At 33.1% G+C, this 22,744-nt stretch overlaps 1 protein-coding gene across 1 annotated transcript; it reads left to right on the forward strand.

Annotated features, from left to right (window-relative positions):
* Positions 1-2,516: 2,516 nt before the first annotated feature.
* Positions 2,517-22,181, forward strand: LOC124353362 (doublesex- and mab-3-related transcription factor A2). The gene is made up of 5 exons (XM_046803203.1): positions 2,517-2,943; positions 17,275-17,462; positions 17,757-18,005; positions 19,569-19,652; positions 20,543-22,181. The coding sequence occupies exons 1-5, from the start codon at positions 2,517-2,519 to the stop codon at positions 20,801-20,803; spliced, it is 1,209 nt and encodes a 402-aa protein (XP_046659159.1). The 3' UTR covers positions 20,804-22,181.
* The last annotated feature ends 563 nt before the right edge of the window (positions 22,182-22,744 follow it).

The raw sequence follows: 22,744 nt of genomic DNA on the forward strand, positions 1-22,744 counted from the left end.
CCTATCTACGTATGATCAGAGACTAGTCAGTAACTCAAATTGAAGATGAAGATATTCACGCTTTATTGAAAATGTTATACTTTTTTCAACTTCTTTTTGATATTTCAAATTTTAATATTTTTCATCTAAATTGGTCAGTGAACCTAACGACAAGTGTAACCCGCACCAACGAACGCAGGCATTGAGAAGATAATTACTAACATCGACAGTGCAATAAAAAATATTGACAATGTAATCAATCAGAAACATCCGGGTGTTAAGCTCAGCTATTTCTGATCATTTTACGCAGGCAGCTGTTATTAACGGGTGTAGTCTACGGCACGCTTGAGACCGTACCACCACTTTTAAACTCAAATGGGTAATTAGGCCCTCGAATATAGAACATCTTGATTAGTAACGTTAATACTAAACATTGGGCTTTTAAAACTAATTATGAGTCTCCAGATGAATAATATAAAATGTATAATGACTGTACGAAGTTTTATTTGCACGTCTCTTGACCTTTCGAAGAGGTCAACAAATCATTACAGCCAATCCGTATGGCAATAGACTCACTTAGCGATATTTTTTTATCCCGAGAAAAGTTAAAGATTAATCAGTCAATTATTATTACAAGTAAAAATGAGAATTAAAAAAATGCATGTCTTACAAAAGAATTTACATCATATCAGCGAAGGCGTATGACATCAGTCGTACCCTAACACAAACGGAGCCTGGAATATCATTAACCTAACTAAAAAAACCCAGTTTCAAAAATGTTGAAAAATGAAGTCAATAGCCACATTTCTGAAGAACCAAAAAGGGGCTGTGAGTTTAATCACCGTTGTTTTCCCTCGTCCACCCCTTAGGGAATGGCTCGTTGTCATCCATGATGCTGACTACGATGAACGAAGAGGCTCGTTTGTACACTGATTGAACGTGAAAAATCCTCTAACATAATAGTATGTCCATATAGCTGCTTAAACTGTACTTCAAGCATATTTAACATATCTAACAAAATTAATCAACTTAATCTACAAATGTTGTATTAGTTTAAAAAGTGGGCCCAATCTTATAAAAGGCTATCCATTGCAGCCAAACAATTAACATCACATTTAAATACTTCCGGTTTTAAGTAAAACCCACAAAAACATCCATGGAAAGATTGATGCAATAGTTATGCTACTTCTAACACTTTTTAGAAGTCCGAAACAGTTTGAATTAAGGGAGAACTAATTCATATTCGATGCAGTTACGGAAATTGTGAATTCTGTTATCAATGGACTGGACTGGGACATGGGCAACCATATTTGTAGACCTGTCTATATCTTTTGACTGTGGAGATCATGAGACACTTTTGCACGACTTAAATTCACATGGTTAAGTGGTATGCCACTAAGTTGGCTCTCCACTTATCTGAAAGACATAGACCAGAGTGTTATTACTGCTACTTAAAGTTAAAGTAATATTTAAGTGATTATAATAGGCCTATATAAACATAACATAATATATAAATGATATGATTCATTATAATATATAAATAATCACTTCATAATTATTTTAACTTTGACAAATAATCCATTGCCGCATTTTTTTTAATTTCTTGGGTCTTTTGCATACAAATTGCCATAGCAAATATCCAAAATCGTAGTCTATTATAAACCAACAGCTTTTGCATGGCTCCCAAAAATACGATGTCCGACTAAACAAGGTGCTTAGTCTACTTCCTGAGGTAGTTAAGAACATTACATATTTCAATAATTTTATTTTTAATTAATTTATATTTAAATTTAAATTTAATTTAATGGTCTAACACACATTTGGCCAGATGTGTTTTAGTATAACGATGCATTTCTGACCACATCCTATGTTTGAATGTGATAGAGTATGTTTATTTTTATATAGGTAGACTATTGTAAAACAGGTATCTGATACACATTAAAATGACACCTGTAATACAATGTACATTGTTCTACTGCAATAAAGAACTATTATTATCAGACAGAACCTCATATCATGCACAGCTCCCTAGCGTTAAATTAAGGTTATATTTTTTACTTATACATACTTATTTTTATGCACATAGTATCATACTACATGCAATACATTTATAGTACATTAAATGGCTCTTTGTCCAGTGTCATATTTGCTGAGTAACCTAAAGGAAATATAAAGTAGCGGAAATAATTAAAATTTAGTTACGAGTAGAAGGAAACCGTGAAGAGAAATCGCAAAGAATAAAGCACTAAGCAAGAGATAGGTTCGACAGTATAACAGCGGAAGGAAGCTGTGTCCAGATAAACAGCGAGAAATAAACCGGTCGACATTGTTAAACAATTCTAAAATCATCTCCATTGTGTTTTGTTGTATAACACAACACTGGAGAGGCATAAAATTAGAGAGTCATTGTTATAAGTCTGAAAAGCGGGGGGGCGGAGCAGCACGGGCCAATGGTGAGTGAGGGGCGGGACATCCAGGGACGGGTGGAGGGGGGGGGTCGTGCTGAGTAGGGGAGAGAACAGCTGACGCCAGTGAGGATGAGTCTGCCGTCCGGTGTAGACATGTCGCTGCACAGTAGCGTGGACATGTCGCTCCATCCAGTGTTGGGCGCTATACCACCGGCGTTCTTCTTGCGCGCCTCGGAGCGTTACCAGCGCACTCCCAAGTGTGCGCGCTGCCGCAACCACGGGGTCGTCTCGGCGCTCAAGGGCCACAAGCGATACTGCAGGTGGCGAGACTGTGTGTGCGCCAAGTGCACGCTGATAGCCGAGAGACAGAGAGTCATGGCCGCTCAGGTCGCGCTCCGGCGACAGCAGGCTCAGGAGGAGAGCGAGGCCCGAGAGCTGGGTCTCATGTACCCGAACCCTGCCGCCCCCGCACTGCCCGCCCCCAACCAGCCGCCGCCCGACGTCGGCCTCGCGCTTATCCATCAACCGGCCTTCCCCAGCAGCCCCCACAGTCCAGGTGAGTCGATGATAACAACTCAGACAATTTCTTGTTACGACAATTATTGAAAAGAATACAATTTAATTAGAATAAGAAGTAACCTCTAATTTCTGTATCCTTCAAGCCAGGTACTGTGTCAAAGTGGTAAACAATAAGATATGACATGGCAAAACCAGCTATTGGTATTCCCAGACCTTCCTAGTGGGCTTCGGTCAGACAAAACAAAACTTAATAAATGCTATGTTAATCATGGTTGTTGATGTTTGATAATTCTTGTAACTTTTTTTGTGATTTTGTGGCCTAAGTTCTCAAAATAACTAGTGAGTGAATGTTTTATCTGCCTTACAATAACTTTAAATGCAGTTTAAACTGTGGGTTTAACAAAAATTTAGCCATCAAATTCGATAGAGTAACATTAGAGTTTGTGCCATTATTCTTATGTTTATAATATCTTTAAAATAAGGTGTGACTTGCAGGATTTCTATTTTAACAAATTTAGAGGAGAATAAAATATTGTCATACGTCAAAAACCTATTTGGTCATATAAACATCCCCCAAAGTAATTTACTCCATATCTATTCATAAGAAACTTAATACGGGAGAGGGGGACATTTAAGACACCCGATATAGTAGTGTCTGGTCAGGAGGTATTGATATAGAGAAAAGGTTCCACTTTTGAATAATTTTGTTTTAATTTGTTTTGCGTCCCACTATTTTTAACATGACAAATCTTAAATTTTAAATTATACAAAGTTGTTAGTTTCAAATAGGTGATAAATATCCCACTTACACTACAAGATATGTGAAACGTTAAAAACCAGAAACTTGAAGACACTTTTGACATCGAATTCATGGTCATAGCCTACATGGGAGTAAGGCATATGGTTATATGACATATAAAAAAATGTTAGAGTTAATATTGAAAAATACTAATTTCTAAGTAATAATAAATACGATTTCATTGTATAATATATGTTACGTTGTATGTTACTCTCCAAAATGTAGATCGTTGGCGTAACTCATTTTTAGATGGCCGAAAATTAGTAAACAAACTCAATAGTGTATACGAGCGATATGCCATTGTAAAGTGAGACGCGTAAAATATAAAAGCTGTACACGCGATGTAGGAGAACGTGACGGTTCTGTTTTATAATTACGAGTAACTATATATTCAAAACATTTTGAATTTGGACGTCCCGTGAAAAACCAGTGAAACTTATTTTTATGTTGATCATTTTAGAATTACAAATTTGGTGCTCGCTTTTAGAATCGTTATTAATGTTTTATATCGGGTTATAACAAAATGTGTAAATAATTTTGTTCAACGCTTTTTAATGAAACAAACGTATAAGTATTGAAAATAAAGGAGTATATTTTTTATCTACTTTCGCTTTGTGTAAAACTTGGGACAAAATTCTTATCTAATCTTGATGTCTGAAATGTTTATGCCTGCTGCAAAATATAGACTATGGTTGCCTGTAATAGTGTAATAGTGTTTGAAGCGTGCAATAGTAGCAACTATATGATGAAAAACTGTCCTATGAGTAAATCCGACATACAGATAGTCTGAATTAAAATTACAAAACAATGTTCTGTGGGCCAGCAATCGCACAAGTATTATTGCGTATGCAACTCACGGCACGTCTCAGACAGTGTATGAGACAATAAAGAATTCAGCTTTGCAAATGAGAAAGTTATTTACTGCTAACATACAGGTACAACTAAATGACATGTTACCAATTAATTAGAGACTTGAGTGAGCTGTAAGCATTTATTCATACTGATGCAACTCAGGCGTTATTTCGACAGTTAGACAGTATTGTTATATTCCCAATTCTTGAATACACTCCTCTTGAAAGTACTTGATGCTCGTTAATTATAGATTTATTCACTTATTTCTAAAGCGTTCACGGTGCTGATAATAATATCGAATATCAGCCAATATCGAAAATATGGAATCAAACCTTGTTGCAAAACTTTGACAGCTAGCTGTCAAAGGGAAACAGAAAAATAATTTAGTTGATAACTTAATGTAGTGTATTAATAATCTATTTCACCATATTTGTTTTTGCAATTGGGTTCAAACAATTCAACGTGTTTATAGTGGGCCGCAATCCTTGGATGTATACCTACTTGTTCAACTCATTTCCACAATTGAATTACGACCGGCTCCGTAGTACTCTTAATGTACAATTAGCAACACAAATGTTGTACTGTATTTGTCTTATTTTAAGCCAGTTTACTCACATATAAATGAAAGTAATCACTGTGTGAATTTTAATCTTATGCCGCTCTTTAATATAAGCAATGTATTTTTCTGCACCACTTCATGTGTTTATTGTAAACACTATATGGTGAACATTTTATTGGACTATTTGTTACACATTTATATCAGTAGTAAATGATTTATTCATAAATCATTAAATCTATTAACTTACCTTATGTAGAATTATGATAATAATGGGTAATCTTTAATCAGAGATGATATTTGTACAATGCATTTTAGATCATTGTTTTCACAAAAGATTTTCTGATATAAGTACGCAAATTTAGAATATTTTACAAATAAATTGAATAGTAAAATTTGGGACCGATGTTACCCGCAGTTCTAAAACTTTGATTTAAATCTTAAAAAATGAAGAATGATATATTTTCTTCCATTTCGTAGTACATTGTAGTTAATGTATTTTCTCTCTAATCATCTTTAAATCATCCAGCGTCAATGGCAAACAATCAGTATTTTGCCTCGTGTAAACTTGAATCTCTTGTTTAATTTCATAAAAGAATGTACCTCAAATGCTTAAATATAGAGACACTATGGACTTGTAATTAAATAAAGACATTCATTCAAGCCGTTATTGAAATTTACTAAACCAATTTCTTTTCAGTTAACCTGTTAGACTAAAGTTCCTCAATTCAAGTTTCATTTAGTAATTGACTGACATAACATATTAGGATCAATCTAATTCTGTCTAGTATGTTAATCTGTTCTGTCTAAATGTATTAATTGTAATTATTGATTTATTTACTTTTGTTTTGTTAGTGAGAATTGTCAATTGTAATCAAATTAGGGTAGAAAATTAATAAAATCTCACAGTGACTCTTATGACTCCTGTTATAATTAAACAAATAATTATGTTGAATAATAAAATAAAACAGTTTCATAAATATATTTAAGTTTTTAATTTTATGTAGCTTATTTCCGGTCACATGTATTAGTTTAATTATTTTAGTGCTATAATAAATTTTGAGTGCAGATTAAAATCAAGAATTTGTTACTCAAATTAAATGAATGGTTAACCTTAATGCTATTTCACCCGAGAAACATACACTGATTCATTTGGATCGACGCGACGATTAAAATTATTATTCATTTAGTTAATCATTAACATTTATATGGTCCTAATAATGTTAACTTATGAAGTCGTAACTTAAATTAATAAAATAAAATACTTACCAATTAAATTTAATTGTTTATTAAGAAACTAAATATGAAGTAATATTATATTTAAATCGGAAATATTTATTCTAGTAAACGTGGAACTTAAAAGTGAAACAGAAAAAGCGTTAACAATTAATAACTACAATTATTTTGTTCTTTATAAAAAAGAGCATCTCATATAACTTATGAGTGACAGCGCGATAATAAGTGAAAATTAAATTTTATGTGCGTTTTCTATTATTATATTTTAATTTTGCTATGAATAGCGACATAAAATCACGTTCATTTAAAAAATATGGAGGAATTTAACTTATTTATAATATTTAAGTTTATAATGTCTAATTCTTTATTCATTTACAAGTGTAACACTCCAATAATACAATTTTATTTTCGTGAAATGAATGAAGAATTGAATAAAATAATAACATGGAACGCCAAATTTTAGTTTATATATATATATATATATATATATATATATAGAGACTTAGAGACTTCAGTGAGCTGTAAGCATTTATTCATACTGATGCAACTCAGGCATTATTTCGACAGTTAGACAGTATTGTTATATTTCCAATCTTGAATACACTCTTTATTTTATATATATATATATATATATATATATATATATATATATATATATATAATTACTTATATATGTAACTTAACTTTATTTAACTGTACAGTTGGTTACTATTAAGGGCTAAATACTATTTTACGAATTATTTATGTTACTACTGGTTTATATAACCCAAAAAGTTTATATTTTTACGATATTCTTCAAATTTTAACATTATATAAGCATTAATTGAAACATATTGCTAGTTATTTACTAAAGAATTTGGTTGAGGATCTATTTAGATTATCAACACAATAGAACAGTTAATACTTAGCTTATTTCCAATACCATTTAATTAAATTACAATACTATTATAAATTGTAGAAGTACTTCAAATAAATAATTAATTTGCAGAACAATATCGAGAAATATACATAATTAATTAAATGATAATTTACAGGATGCGAAAAACGAAGCTGGGAGACAATGAGGGCGGCACGGGTTGCTAAGCAACGCAATAATACAGTTGTCATATTATAATTGAGACACTATCAGCTGGAATGCATTTAATTAACATCACTGACAAAGGTTCATCCCCAGTGCCTCCTAAATCGGCTGCGACTGAGACTACTATAGAAATTGTAGATATTGTCACCCGGTAGCTGGCGAACAGTCTCCAGCAACTCAAACAGCTTTCCCCTCACGATTGTTGTTTGTCATCAATTAATTTTGACTCTCTCTGACCTCCTTCCCCCCTCCCCTTCTGGAGGCTAGACAATCTAAGGCTTACTTCAATATTTTATACAAAATGTATGTAGAATAATTATCCCGCCAATTTTATTTCACTAGTACTTCTTTTTTTACTAAGATATATTAATTCACTAGATTCTTAAACTTCTCCGTGTTTACGAATCAGTCATTTGTAAACACCCTATTATATAACAGTGTAGGATGTTACCTGATTCATTTGTAAATTATACATACATGCAATCAGTCGGCTCTGACCAACAAATAAACAGTCGGTTTTGTAACATTTTTTATTAACAAACGTTTCTTATGTCATACCCAGCTTTTAATGTACCTTTTCCCGATTAATAGTTAGATAGCCTTAAATAATTATGGCGAATTAATTGCGTAACCGACTCCTAATCAGATAGACTAACGTTTTGCAGGTGTTGATGTCCTAAATGATGCAATGCAATCGGTTTTAGTTAGGATATTTTTCTCTTAATTTCAGAGTCATTGCCATTTATAATACCTTTCCTAAAGTAAGAAGAATAGGACAATTTTAATCCACTCCACTATGAATTATATGCATTTAAAGCAAGAATTTTGTAACCAAGCCAAAAGTGATTAAAACTTAAAAAAAAAAAAAAAATTACTTACTTATCTTTGAATGAACTTAATTTTAAAAATTACCTATTTTATAATAAATGCTACTTAAGGAAATTATATTTTTATATTCTTAAGCCACAACACTAAAAATTATAGGCATTTTAAATAGAGATTTCAGGAAATGATGTAATCAGGAATATAAAAAACTGCTAAAGATACGACTGCAATAAAAAGTAAAATATTTTATTATAAATATGACATATTTTAATAAATATAATTAAAAATGCCTATTTTATAATAAAATATTACTTACGGAAATTACATGTTTCCATAAATGAAAAATATTTAATTTCCATTAGCCATCTTTCATTTATATATAGTAAAATATTTATATTTTATCCACAACGGGTTTTCTGTGAGCAAGATTACAATTACCTCATACAACACTACTTTAAATACCTATTACTTTTCGCAGAATAAAGAGTGAATGATCAATATTAATTTCTATTTTTCTTGACAAGTTAAAAATACAAAATAAATAATATCAAGCGGATATTGATTACACTGTGTCTCTGATACGGGTACGCCCGCATGGTGTCAGTTTACTAAACAGTAAATTAGTTCAACAGTAATAACTGTCATTCTTTTTAGACATGTACATATTTATAATGAATCATTTTTAAGAAATACGTGATATGACAGATAATGACCTGATTGTTAAAAGTAATAATTTGTAAACACATGCAACTGTAGATAAGTTAACAAGCAATTCCTATAAATACACAAAATCTAATTGATTCAAAATAAATTAAAATAAAATAATATTAAATTCACACAAATTGAAATGTTTGCAATCAGATGTATATACAGTGTAATGACGAAAAGATAAACTTATTTGTAGAACATTGAATTTCTTTGATGGTATTTCAATAGCATTAAAAAACTGCAATAATAATACTTAAGAATTAGTTTAATAAATCTCGAACTGTTTTTTTAATGTTTCGTAGACAAGTTTAAATAACAATTTAAACAGTATTTAAATATTTATTTTTCATATTTCTCGTATATCTTACCAAATTGAAAGTGGATCGTAGACTACATCTCTATTGACTCATATCAGCCTAATCAGTTTATTAAGACATGTTCTTCCATTAAAGTACAGAAGTTAAATATCATCGCATTTTTTGGTTCCAACCAATCGTATAGACTATTTCAAAATCCAAAAGGCAATAAGAGTAGTATTCATGTTTGCGTGGGCCTCGACCTCGGTTGGTATCGTTTAAGTAAACATACGGAGGTGTGGTGAGGAATCCGCAACACTATCTCGCTAATACAGGAGACAACACAATCCCACCCACGCACACACTTTCTCGCGTCACACTGACCCGACCCTCCAGCTTCGCTTCTCATGTCGTTGGTCAGAATTACAATAATGATACAGTACCTCAATTTACAACTCATGTAGTGCTAGACAAATTAGTACTGCTTTGTGCACTAGTATCAGTATCAGAATTTGTATTTAATGAAGTAAAATGTTATTAGGAGGGGACGTTTTACGTGGGTAAAGTTATTTACGTGGGTTAAAACTGTATTATACATTGGAACTTATATGAAATCCATACATTTTTTACTTCATATTTTAGTGTTTCATTGCTAATAAATTTAAAAAATATTAGTATCTGTTAGTAATAGTGATTTATAATAAATTTTTATTCTATACCGAAATACTATAAACAATTAATATTACCATATAATCGTATTTTAAACAGTAAGAATTTATGGATTTGAGACGAGTTCCTAATTATAATGCAGTTTTAAACTTTATCCCCATGTTAAAAGCGGAGCCCGAGATGCGCAGCAGGCAGCATTCCTAGAGAAACGTGGAAATACATTAACGAAATTATAGCTTGTTTTAGTACTAATTTTGTAAACTACTTTATACGCATCAGTATCACAATTTGTATCCTACTATATAAAAAGTCAATTATAGTAAGTAAAGAACATTACAATAGAAATTAATAAACCATTCCGTTTTTGTTACTTACTTATAAGGACTAACAGCAATGCATTCGAACAAAATATATTGTACTTTTATTTTTAAGTAGTACAAGAGTATTACAAGAACGAACATCAATCAAACAAGCTTCTTAATAATACAGCATCCTATATCACATTGTTTTGCCTTTACATTTATTTCTCCAGCCTATGTTTTAGTAATTTTTAATCTATTTACTTAGCAAAATTATACTACGTATTTCAGACATAAAATAAGTAAACGTTCATTTCTTGGCAATTTTTATGTTGGTAATAATGTAAATGTCGACATTAAGAATATTCCACGTGTGTATGGCAATAAATTATTTTAATAGTCCATAAAGTAATTAACCTATGGAGATAATAACCTACATAGATACTAAATCTGATACTACATTTTATAAAATATATCGATCGCAAATGTCCGAAATTCTATTATCCTTTCAATAAACATTCCTGAGTTGTTTTTGATAATAATCACACTGAAGTAAATCCAATCTTCCTCTTTGGGTTTATCTTTTGGTTAATCATCCTATACTTCTACGAGATTTGTTTAGCATTGATTTAGAACTAAAAGACGTTCATAATTATTTGACTAGACTTTCACTTGTTTTCGATAGTTGGGCAAGGTAAAACACAAAAGCTGTGAAACTCCTAAAACAACACCTCATCATTTCGTACATCCCTGCGTTAAAGTCTCTAAAAATGTCCTATAACTCCTAATCCTAACGTTTTTTAAACAATAACATATATTGTGTTTTGTGTTTCTTTGATGGGACAAAACGCGTTTAAGAAATCTTAAATGTAAAAAATGAATCTCAGAACACTCACTCATTCACATTTAAATTTATTCACGTAACCTCAAACGCGAAGCATACAGCATCTGATCCCTCTCAACGGCGCGGGTCGGACTATATCCAATTACCGCTCTTTTCAACTGTGTCCTCTATGTATTCAAGAACAAGACGTAGACATGGACTGCGAATATCATAATGGCCGCTGTTCCGACCCCGTCATACTTCCGTCCCTTCTCTCTCGACAGACATGGGAACCCCGGACGAAGACCGGTTGGCAGCTGGAGACAGGGTTAGGATAGGGACTGTCATGTCGGTACAAAATGGCTACTTCTGTTTGTATTATGTACAATATTTCAATAGTTTATATTTTAAAATCGTTATTCATGAATACAATTAGATTAAGTAGTAATGGTTTAATAAACAAACTCCCCAAATAACTATTCTTTGATTAGATTTACAAACTATATTCAAAAAGTATGCACTTTACAAAAGCAATAACTAAAAAGCGTATTAACTTATATCTTTAAAATGGAAAAATCTTTATCCCATACTGATACTATTAAAAATGAGGGCGTAAAAATACATACCTGTAAGATGTAATATTGTTCTTATGGGGAAAATCAAGAATTTACTGTACTACATCCTCTTAAGATATTCGTCATAAATGCTTGTCTTAAATTAAATTAAATTTGCTGCCTATGTTGTGTGTTCACTGTGGCCGACGGTTGCAGCATTCACAAAGTTGACACTATCGTAAAGACGAATAAATATATCGGAATACATGTAATAAACTAATGCGTGCAAATTAGATAGTAAATATTCGTTACTCTACAAAATTTTTTCGTTCTCTCCTTCTTTTCCAATGACCGATTTACACAAACATTTTAAATCTCTTAAATAATGTGTTCTACAAATAAATCTTTCAAATTTTGTAATTTTACAGTTGATTGCAACGTCCATGGTTCTACAACAATGATTATAAAAACCATGCGAGTAACCGAAAGTTTAAACTTTTCACACATTCTTGCAAGAATGAACAGCATTTTTTAATTCTTGTTAATACTACACATTTTCAGAACCAAGTTTGGAATACCTTTTGTAAGTATTACACATGTTCAAGGCTTGAATTGTGTATTCTTCTAATTGAACAAATGTTCGGGATCGAGTTTGAAACACTAAGGAACATTACACTATATGAAAAATGACGAACAATGTGCATTTTTTCAATTTATTAATTGTTTATCTCTTTGCCTAATATGGAGGTATAAGAATAAATAATGAGAGTTAGTCAATCAAAATAGAATATTTTTAAGATTATCCATAAACTTAACTATAAATCTATTAAGCTTTATTACTAAATTAAATTACACATCACCAACAACTTTTTATTTCTATCACAAAAACTAACCTTATGAATAAACAAACAAATAATTGAATATAATAATAAACTCCGTGTGTTTATCCTTCAGCGTTTATTATAAATCAATAGAAATTGATTGTAAATATATGCAATTTTAATAAATTCGTGCCTGGTGGATTTTTAGAATGTAGGGTGACCTTTTTATTGATAAAATGTCGTTTATATAACGTCAAATTTTCTAAAATTTCAATGACCAGTGGTAACCCACACACCACATATGATTTGAGCCACGCAGTTAATAGCCGAGGATCGAATGGTTAGGTCAAGTACCTCTGGCCAGACTTAGTCATTGCTAGTCACCCATGTTGAGGATACTCGGAGCTTATTGTTCGCCAAGAGGTCATTCACAAAATGATGCTAATTATGAATACAGAGCTTAAATGATGTCTGGACATTGGACCAGGGACGACATGCAGATGTGACATAAAAACGGGTGGCCGCGGCGCGCGGTGGCTTCAGTCGATAACCCTTTGTAGTGGGGACATCCCCAGCCCCCTTCCCCTAACCCCGTCCCCTCGATCTCCCCTCGCCAGTGACCTCACTTCTTCCATGTAAGGGGTCATGCCAATTAATTGGATAACCCAGTTTTCTCGACAGACCAACTCGTTTGGGCCGTGACATCCGATTAGATGACTACAGCGTTGGGAATATCTAAAAATTAACAAAATGTTGAGAACACGTTAACATTATAAATAAATATATACCTCATTTCTTTAGTGCATATAAAAGTTAGATACAGAATTTGAATTGAATTATAAAACAAAATAAAACACAACATGTAAACTGAGGAAAGTTGTTTATACATTTTAAAAACATTTCAAATAAAATATAATGAATAACACAATTTTTCTATTTCAAAACCGATGATGACTCCTTGTTAAAGAAGAAAAATCTTTAACTTTATACAATATTGGTTTTGAAAGATTTTAAACCTGATTTACCAGATTTTTAGACGGTATATTGTTTAAATATACAGTAAAATAAAATCAAGTAAATGATACAAATACATATTTTCATGTGGTTCGTGAATGAATATTATTATGCTTGTCATATAATTGAAAAAAGGGTCTACTTTGTTAACTTTCTTTGAGCTCTCCCCTAAGTTAATTTATTATCTGTATAATTAGGTCATATGCTTTTTTATTAGACATGCTTTATCATTCCCAGAGTAAAGAAGAATAACTCTGTGCTAAACTAAAAAACATTGATTTTTTTAGTGTTGTCTAAATTTTATTATAAGTTTGTTTAATTCTTCGAATCGGATTTTCGTGTACGTGGTTGAGTTTTGCTTCACTGTCAATAGGACTGGCATATTATGTTTCCGAAGTAAAATAGAAGAAGTAGTTAAAGTTTATTTATGTTTCACCAACAAAACGGACTCGAGAACCGAGAAGTTGAGCAAAGCGGTCGGAGCAATGTAGCGCCGCCGCCGCGGCCAGACGGAGAGAAAGACCGAGCTATTGATGCGGACTAACTCACACAATAGCGTAAACAAGCCAACAGTTGAATGAAGAGTTAAAAGTTGAAATTTGCTGAAGAGCTCCACTCCAAGTTGAATCTTGTACAAAACGTTGTTAAATGGAGCTTTGAAAGCAATAACAAGCTGAGTGGCCGGGAAGTATACAGTATAATGCGGGCAGTGGCTGGCCGGCCGCGGCCGCTCGCTCAGTCGAGAGCCCTCTAATTGCCTCGGCCCCATTCAGACCAAATTATATTTCATCTCAATAATTCTTTTATTTGGAAACGTTTCTTCGACTTGACTGACGGTCAGTTATTTCCTGGTGTTTTTCCTGCTCGACAACCGCACCGAACTCCATGGTCCCGGAGTGGACGATAAGTTGTTCGGAGTTCTGTCGCAATTACTTTGATTTGGAGGTGTATTGATTTTACAATATTATTTAGTGCATTACATCTGATGTTTCATTGGAATTTACGAATGCCTTATCAATCACACGTATAATGGATGTCCTCAACTAGTATGGATATTCCAATAAGGTGGGTTAATCTGTCACGTCAAACAACTCAATAATAGTCTGATATGAAAAAAAAACATACACAATTAACATATTAACACATGTAGCCTAACTACTCCAACACATTTATCATTGTATGGTGACTTGATGTGTGGACTTTTATTATTTAAACACTGCTATGAAATCTAACTTGAACAAAAATGTGACTGTACCATCTAGAAACATATCTCGAAAATGGTTTGTAACGATCTGTATACTTTAAATAGACAAGAATGAGTTTTATGCTGGTGCATGACCAACCGTGGAATTAGACAGAGTGTAATTTTGAAGCCTCAATACGCTGACACAACTTTGTGTGTCGGATATGTAAATAAATTTCTTTTTTGTATGATTGTCTGTATAATGTGCTATAAACCTTGAAATTGTGTATTGAACCTCAGCGAAGCCTGTTATGTAACAAGTGGTGTAGTGTACTCCTACCTAATTTAAAAAAGCGTTGTTCCTTAAATCGTAAAAAAATCACAAAATACTCAAAAACAGATATATTGTTTACACCGATTCTTTGAGATATCATTCGTTTTATCATACGAAATCACTGGAATTTAGCATTGATTGTAGTTAGTAACTTATGTGAATCTCTACTGCAATGACTATCAAAACATTCTAGAAGTTTCCATTATCGGATTCAAAGTCTCCAAACCTTGAGAGGTGAACTGCGTATGAATGAAATACTCCAGCAACAGTGACTCACCCTGTACAGTGATGAGAATATCAACCACACGATGACGATGGGGTGGGGGAGGGGGTGAAACTGTCGCTTCTGCTGCCACTGTATTACGAGAAACTCCGGAATGTGGCAATAACTGTGGAATGTTGGGGCTCTATCCCGGTCGGCAAACGATACTTGGTGCACCCTCCCTTGACACATTAGCAACCCTGTGGGAGGGGGAGGTAGCAACTGACTGGACGCGCTTATTTGTTTAATATTAGTGATATAAAATATGTCTAATATTTAGCACCGGGAAAAACGCCGCCACCGTTTTAACACTATTTACAATGTAGGAGTAACACCCGCTTTGAAGTCTATAGTTCAAATTGTTCTCCAAATATCGTGTGGACAAACTCGCAGACTAACAAAAAAGTGAAACCCCCCCCCCCACAAATCTGTATTTAGCAAGATTTTCTTTTATGGTTTTTTACACAGTAACATTGATGGTAATTCAATGGATACAAAAATCATGTCTTGTTATTGGAAAGTTTACAAGTCGAGTTTGTGTGAGTCTGATGTATTTCCCTCAACAGAATTGTTAAGAAATCAAAATCAACTATTTTCAGAAACTTGTATACTATTTTAACAACAAAGAAACAAGTTAATGTCATTGGAAACGTCAAGTTCTCTTATCTCTTATATACAGCTGTAACATGTAATCAGTAACTATGTAATCCGTAATTATGAATGAAGCTGCTTAAGAATGGTTACATTTTAGCTAAACCCCTGATTGCAGAACCGGCTCTACATGGTAGAATGCAATAATAATAATAATAATAATGATTTAATACCAAGGGTAAATAAATAATATGTTAGACATTTGTTAATATTTTGTCCTCTGCGTATTTTAACTGTACCACAACGAATAGTATATAAATGTTATATAAAAGGATTTATATAAAATTCTTTCCTAATTGAACAATTGATACATGTATATAGTTTATTCACGTGTTCTAAAGATTTGTAACGTGAGAACCTCCTAAAAGGAAATGTCGCAGCTTTAGAAAATCTTGAACTTCTCTTAGATAAGCTCATATAGCCTCTTTAGAGAAGATATTATGACATTAACAATAGATTTGAAATCCTAGAAGATGTTTTGACTGAACAACGATATTCAATTGACCTGTTACAAATTGCACAAAGATGAAAGGGACCGCCCTAATCCAGGCTTTGACACTAGGTCGATGAGGACCATAGGAGAGATACCTTGTTGTTGGCAGTGAATAGGCCTTCTTGTGCTTTCATTCACACCTGGGAAAGATCCAGTTTTGAAGAAATCTTTTTGAGATGTTCTAACGCCTTCTTAGAACATATAAAATGAAATGTATATCTGGGCGTTCCTAGCTTTTGCCTTATGTATTGTTGTGTTTCCATATCATATTTCCACCTGTAGATATTTAAAAAAACAGCACAACTAGACGATTAGCAACCTGTCTTATAAAAGTGTTTATTTATTGTTTGAAATAAGTATAAAATTCAACATTATTGAGGAGAATACCACTGGATGATAGATAGGGTTATTCGTTGAGTAATTTGCCGTCAGTGGCAATTGGAGTCAACTCGACTATGTCGACTCCTTTATTATGCAGATCGGTTATTTGTGTATGATGGGAACGAAGGGTAACAGGAATTAAAAGAAAGTCTGGTTCCGTGATATATAAGTTCTAAGTTTAGAATATTTGAATATATTTTCCTTATAGGTGACATTTAAAATCAAAATCTCATTTCCTACTCGTTTTTTATCCTAAGCAATACTTTTACCCATAATAATAGACTATTCAAATATTTACGGAAGTACTTTACTAAATGTTGAACTTGAAATTTAGTGTTTAGATATAAATAAACTAAATTCAGAGGTATAAATAAATTCTAGTTGAAACTTTTTCAAACAATTTTTCTTAACAATCTCACTTATTGGCTAATTTGTTCTTCCCAATCATGCTCATCTTCAGGCGTTTCTCATCTATTTGTTTACTTGGCTTTAAATCTGCTTTGACACTAATCACTTGCTGAATGTCCTCAGGACCCAAGAGGGCGCGGATATCTGTGGTGGACGACGACGGTGACGACTCCGCGGAACCGGAAGACTTAGACAGGAGTAGGTCCAGGAGCAGGACGCCACCGCCTCTCGTGCAGGCGCCGCCCCCCGACTGTCCTATGCCACCTTTGGCGCTACCCTCTTCTGAAACTCAGTCTACGCCACCTCCAGAGGTTTGTTTTAGCCTTCTACATACATACTTAATAGCAGGCCACTTAGATGTTATTCTAAATGGTGATTTTGAGATTGTTTTTGTTGCGCCTAAAAGAAAGAAATTGGTCAATAATTTTCATTCTAGTAATCAATACCTGTTCCAACAATCATTTATTGTGCTATTTCTTACTTTAAAAAATCTCAGATTTTCATGAAAATGTTCTTGTTTTAAATGAAGTAGATAGACGATTTATTTTTAACGTGAAAAAGGGTCCAAGGATCAGCTTTTTACCAACCACTGAATGTTGTTGCAGGATTCCAGCAGTGAAAGCGAATCTGCTCCGGAGAACCTATCACTGCCCAAACCGCGCTCTGTCGAGCCTCCCAGCCTGAACACCCCGTTGTACTCGCAATACCCCGGCATGACCGTACCCTACCACCACCTCCCTCAGAGGTCCCCAGTGGATGTCCTCCTCAGGGTGTTTCCCGGTCGCCGCCGCTCTGACGTCGAGGCGACCCTCAGCCGCTGCAAGGGAGACGTTCTACAGGCGATCGAGCTAATGGTAATTATTACTACCCTCTTGTTTATAGGGTGTATTATTTAAATAGCAAAGTAATTCTTAGTACTGACTGTTGTGTAAATTGTATCTTTGCAACGTGTTTTGGAGTTATGCTCGTTCATGGAAATTCAAACTATTAAAATATTTCCATTGCCATCATCTCCGACTACGTTTCTTGTTATCGTTATTATGTTTTCTTAATAATTTGAAGTCAAATGTTATAACTTTTTCTCAGTTTTATATAATATTTAAATCGGTAATGTTTGAAAAGAGACAGTTTATTCTGTATTACATAACTCCAAATAGTTTATTAAATGTTTGCTATTATATACCTACAAACACAATATAATAAATTCAAATAACCAATGCGTCACGGGGCCAGTGTAATGACCATCATATAGTTTCCGGTTTTGATACGGTTCACGTATCAAATCCGTACTAACACAATATAAAAATTGAAATATTCCACTGCCTGCTGAGAGTTATTGTCAGTCAACTGGTGTTGCAGTTGGTGTTTAAACAATTTTAGTCTTACCCCCTAAAAGATGAATAAAAGCCTTTTTGAAGAATAATACCAACTTCTTGATCATTATATGTGGATGTACAAGCATTTAATGTAGTATTGAGAGCCATTTTAAAATCAGGACAATAGAAAAATTGTTGACGATTAATAGATGAAATTTGTAGAGTATGTATTTTTGAACCGACTGGATGAAATTACATGTTTTATGTATAAAAAATAAAATATTGTTTTAAATATTATGTTTTATTGGAAAAAAAACAACTCCATTAAAGTAGTCACTGCCGGAGACTAAAAGTCATATGTATTATGCAAAACTAGCATTTCAGCAGTCTGGTTACTTATTAGCTCAATTTTCTAGTATAAATACCGATAGCTTGTCGGGGAGTTGTCGTACATTTTATTTATATTTTTTATGTTCACTGGTAGGCTATGAGTTGAAAATTGTAAAACAATTAACTCGACCAAAAAGTGATTGCACCACTCTAAACCAAAACAATTATTAGAGCTTTGGTTTAGTGCCAGTTGACCGAGAATGGCTGGCCACAGAGAGGAGGAAATACCACACGATTTCGATTTTTAATGTTAATCGACGCGATTTGAACCAAAAACTTAGAACATAGTCAAGAAATTGTATCTATTGTTGAATAATTTTTCGTTATTTTTACCATTTTTATTTCAAAACAAAACTTTACAGGTCAGAAATACGCCAACCGAAAGGCCATTCAGCTGACCTTGAGTAGTAAACAATCTTTGTGCACATCGTTGTGTTTGAGATTCTCAAGAGATTTTTATAAATTTTAGATATATACTATATGGCATGACTCAGTGTGTTAAATATCTCAAACTCGTATTGCTAGTTTTAATTATTAAATAATCACCAAGCATTGTTTGCGTGCAATGCCGTACTATTGATCATGAATGTAACCAATAAAGTTGTAATTAATATATTGTAAAAAATACCTAAAATGTTTTATTGCATAAAGTGCAACACCTATAAGCTATTTAAAAACTGAAAATTTCTCATATTCTCGTATTTGTTGCAGCATCTCAAAGATTTCCATACAAAGAGCGAAATTTTTTGCTCTCTTCTAGAGCAGAGCTCCAATCTTCAAAGAAACCCTTTTACAGTAAGCATACATTTTCACTAAATTACAGATAGTTTGGGAGTTGGAAAATATCAAAAGTACTAACGTTTACGCAAAAGGAGTAATCAGTCTAGTCGTTGATAATATTAGGTGTTGAATTACAATCCTGGATCAAAAATATTCCCGGTTTGAACAATTATTAACGAAGGATTCTATCAAACATACAAAAAAATAAATATCGTTAACAAATATGATTTTCGTCACTCATAATTAAAAGTTTGTAATACTTTATCTTTCTACAGAGTACCCAGAGACCTGAACTGGAAGTTTGAGACCTAGTCTATTTATTATTTATGTACTATTCCACTTATAATTTTGACTTATGTTATTTATCACGTAATTTATACCACATAAGAATCTTCAGGAAATTTGATACCAATATTTAGTAAAAACTGTATAAATAAATATATCAAATATGATGCAATTACAGGAAATTCTTTGATCAAACTTGATTAATACGTTAATCGCAGCTTAAGTCATTGGAGCAAATCGATATTTTATCAAATCTTAAACACACGCATCTATGAACTAATAATATTAATAAGTTGAAATCATGGTTAATCAATGGGAAGAATTTAGCTCCATTTTTAATGCAGTGGCTGAAATTTGACACTGTACCAGGCCTAACTTCTGGAATCTACACTAAGCGGAAGGTGAAATGTAGCTAAACTCAATAATCGCATTAAATTGACCATTCCCACCATATGATAGCTATGTTATCTGCAGGGTTGATAAGAGTCAATTAGGATTTGTTAAAGTTTTTCTTAGGCTGTACTTTTTTATAATATGCTCACAATATTACTTTCTTTTATGAATTTGTATGTGTTCACCTCGACCCTGTGGATTAATAAGGTATCTCTGTTATGTTCCAGGTATGTACCGAGCCCGAGGAACCAAGGTCCGCATTCTCGCCATTGGGGCCCCCCTGCAGCTCTCTTCACAGGGCCCACTTCAGCCCCCAAGCCCGCCGTTTTCTCTCCGCCCCTTACTCCGGAACCGGATATCTACCCACGGTCATCCGGCCACCTCCAGAGTATGCGCTGCCTCTCCACCTCTACTCCGCCCCCGAGAAGACGACCGCCTCCTCCCCCGGCTCCAACACCGGCTCAGACAAGACTAGCTATTCTGAGTAGACACCCCCGTCACCCGCGTTTGTGTATATAATGTAAGTTAGTTGTGATCTGGAGACAGGCGGAAACACACCAAAGATTTTCATAAGTGGATATTATTAATTTTAGAATTAATAACCCATGATATATATTTGTTTTCCAAAATTCAAATCTTTTGTATCAATTTATTTTGAAGGATAACAGGATTTTAGACATTTGCCTTGGTTGTATGTTACGAGAATAGGACACTACATTTCGTGGTTTGAATCTACTCCCCTGTTCCGGTGTCAAAATCTTGTTACATAGGGAAGCAAACAAAAGTCAATATACGGTCATGGACTCACCAAGTGTTAGAGATTTTAATAGCGGAACAAGTTGTACGCATGCACTCGACACTCACTGCTATGTAAAGAAACACAAGCTACGATTTCAGATACCCATATACGACATGCTATACACACCAAAGATGGTGAGAGATTGTATTTGTAAGATTCTTTGACATCTGAAAAAATGGATAAATTTCACTCCTCGAAACGTAGTGTCCTATCCTTGTAACATATAAGGATAGCGAATGTCCTAAATTTTCTTACCCTTTCTGGTCAGGCTTCGCTAATAATACATGTTAAACAAAATTTTCTTTTCTGATTGATCAATATACAGGTTTGAACAAATGGCTTACTTAAGTAGTTTCTTCTTTTAACTTTAGTGATCTTTAATAAGGCCAATGTAATAATGTGTCATTTAATTTGACTTTGTCATTGTTTGGATTCTTAAAACATTTATTTTTCACTTATGGAGATTCAGGTGTGTAACAGCCACATTCAGAAAATGTGTTAATCTCGTTTTATTTCATATATTTAGGTTTATTTTGTTGGATTTTTGTAAATAATAGCTTTAAAACAATTAGTTAATATTAAGATGTTTACAGTTGTATATTTTCAGAGATAATTTACTTGTAATGTCATTCTTCGAAATTAACTTTTCTGAGATAGGTTCAGTTCATTCCTGTTTGTTCTGTTCCAAATAATATGCTATGTGAGTTAATTATGCAAACTAAATTATTAATCTTACCATTTAACGCATATGAAACGCTTACAATATCGTCGTGACATGTGCTGAAAAGTAATAGGTATTAAAATAATTTGTACATAGGTTTTGTACTGTGGAGTAGTAATCACAGTTGAGCACTTAATCCAAAATATTACAGTTCATGGAGTTCTAAAAACGTTTACACAGTTTACTTTCGATTGGACAGTTGATTTCAATTTCTGTTGGTTTATAAATACGTTCAACATAATTTGTATTATACATTTAGACTAATTGTCAAATTCGATATAAAGAAAATGACCAAATTATACAATATTCACTGTATCTATGTAAAATAGCTTTAAAGTTGACAATTTAGCAAAATATAATGACGAAATAAATGTTGTTCATAAAAGAATACAATCTTTTTATTTTTATTTGTAGTGCCTGAAGAGATTTCCCAAAAATTATAACACAAAAACAAGTATTAATAAATTCATTACTAAAATATTGTACGATTATTATTATTATATAAAATAGAGAATTTCTCTTATGTTTGTTCTGGGAAGCTAGACTCTAAATTTTGCATAAAGGTTTATTCGTATATAGGTAACATTGAGTTCATAGATGGAAATCCATTCATGGATTTTGGCTGTGTTAGAATGCATGACATCTTGAAATCAAATTGTGCCTTTTTTTCCATTTTTAGTTTTCACTCAGGGGGATGGAGAGATTCACCTTCTGTTCGTCTGTCTGTCTTCTGATATCTCGACAATGAATTAAATTATATAATTGAAATAGTGTTTAAACAAAAGATCAAATTCGATGAATTTAAATTAAAAACTTGTAAGTCGTCTTAATGGTAGGGAGGCCCATTACTAAGAATAGGTCTACATATATATTTTAATGTTACATTTTGATTGACATAAAAAGAAGTTT

The sequence above is a fragment of the Homalodisca vitripennis genome, chromosome 2 (genome assembly GCF_021130785.1).
Source record: "Homalodisca vitripennis isolate AUS2020 chromosome 2, UT_GWSS_2.1, whole genome shotgun sequence".
NCBI lineage: Eukaryota > Metazoa > Arthropoda > Insecta > Hemiptera > Cicadellidae > Homalodisca > Homalodisca vitripennis.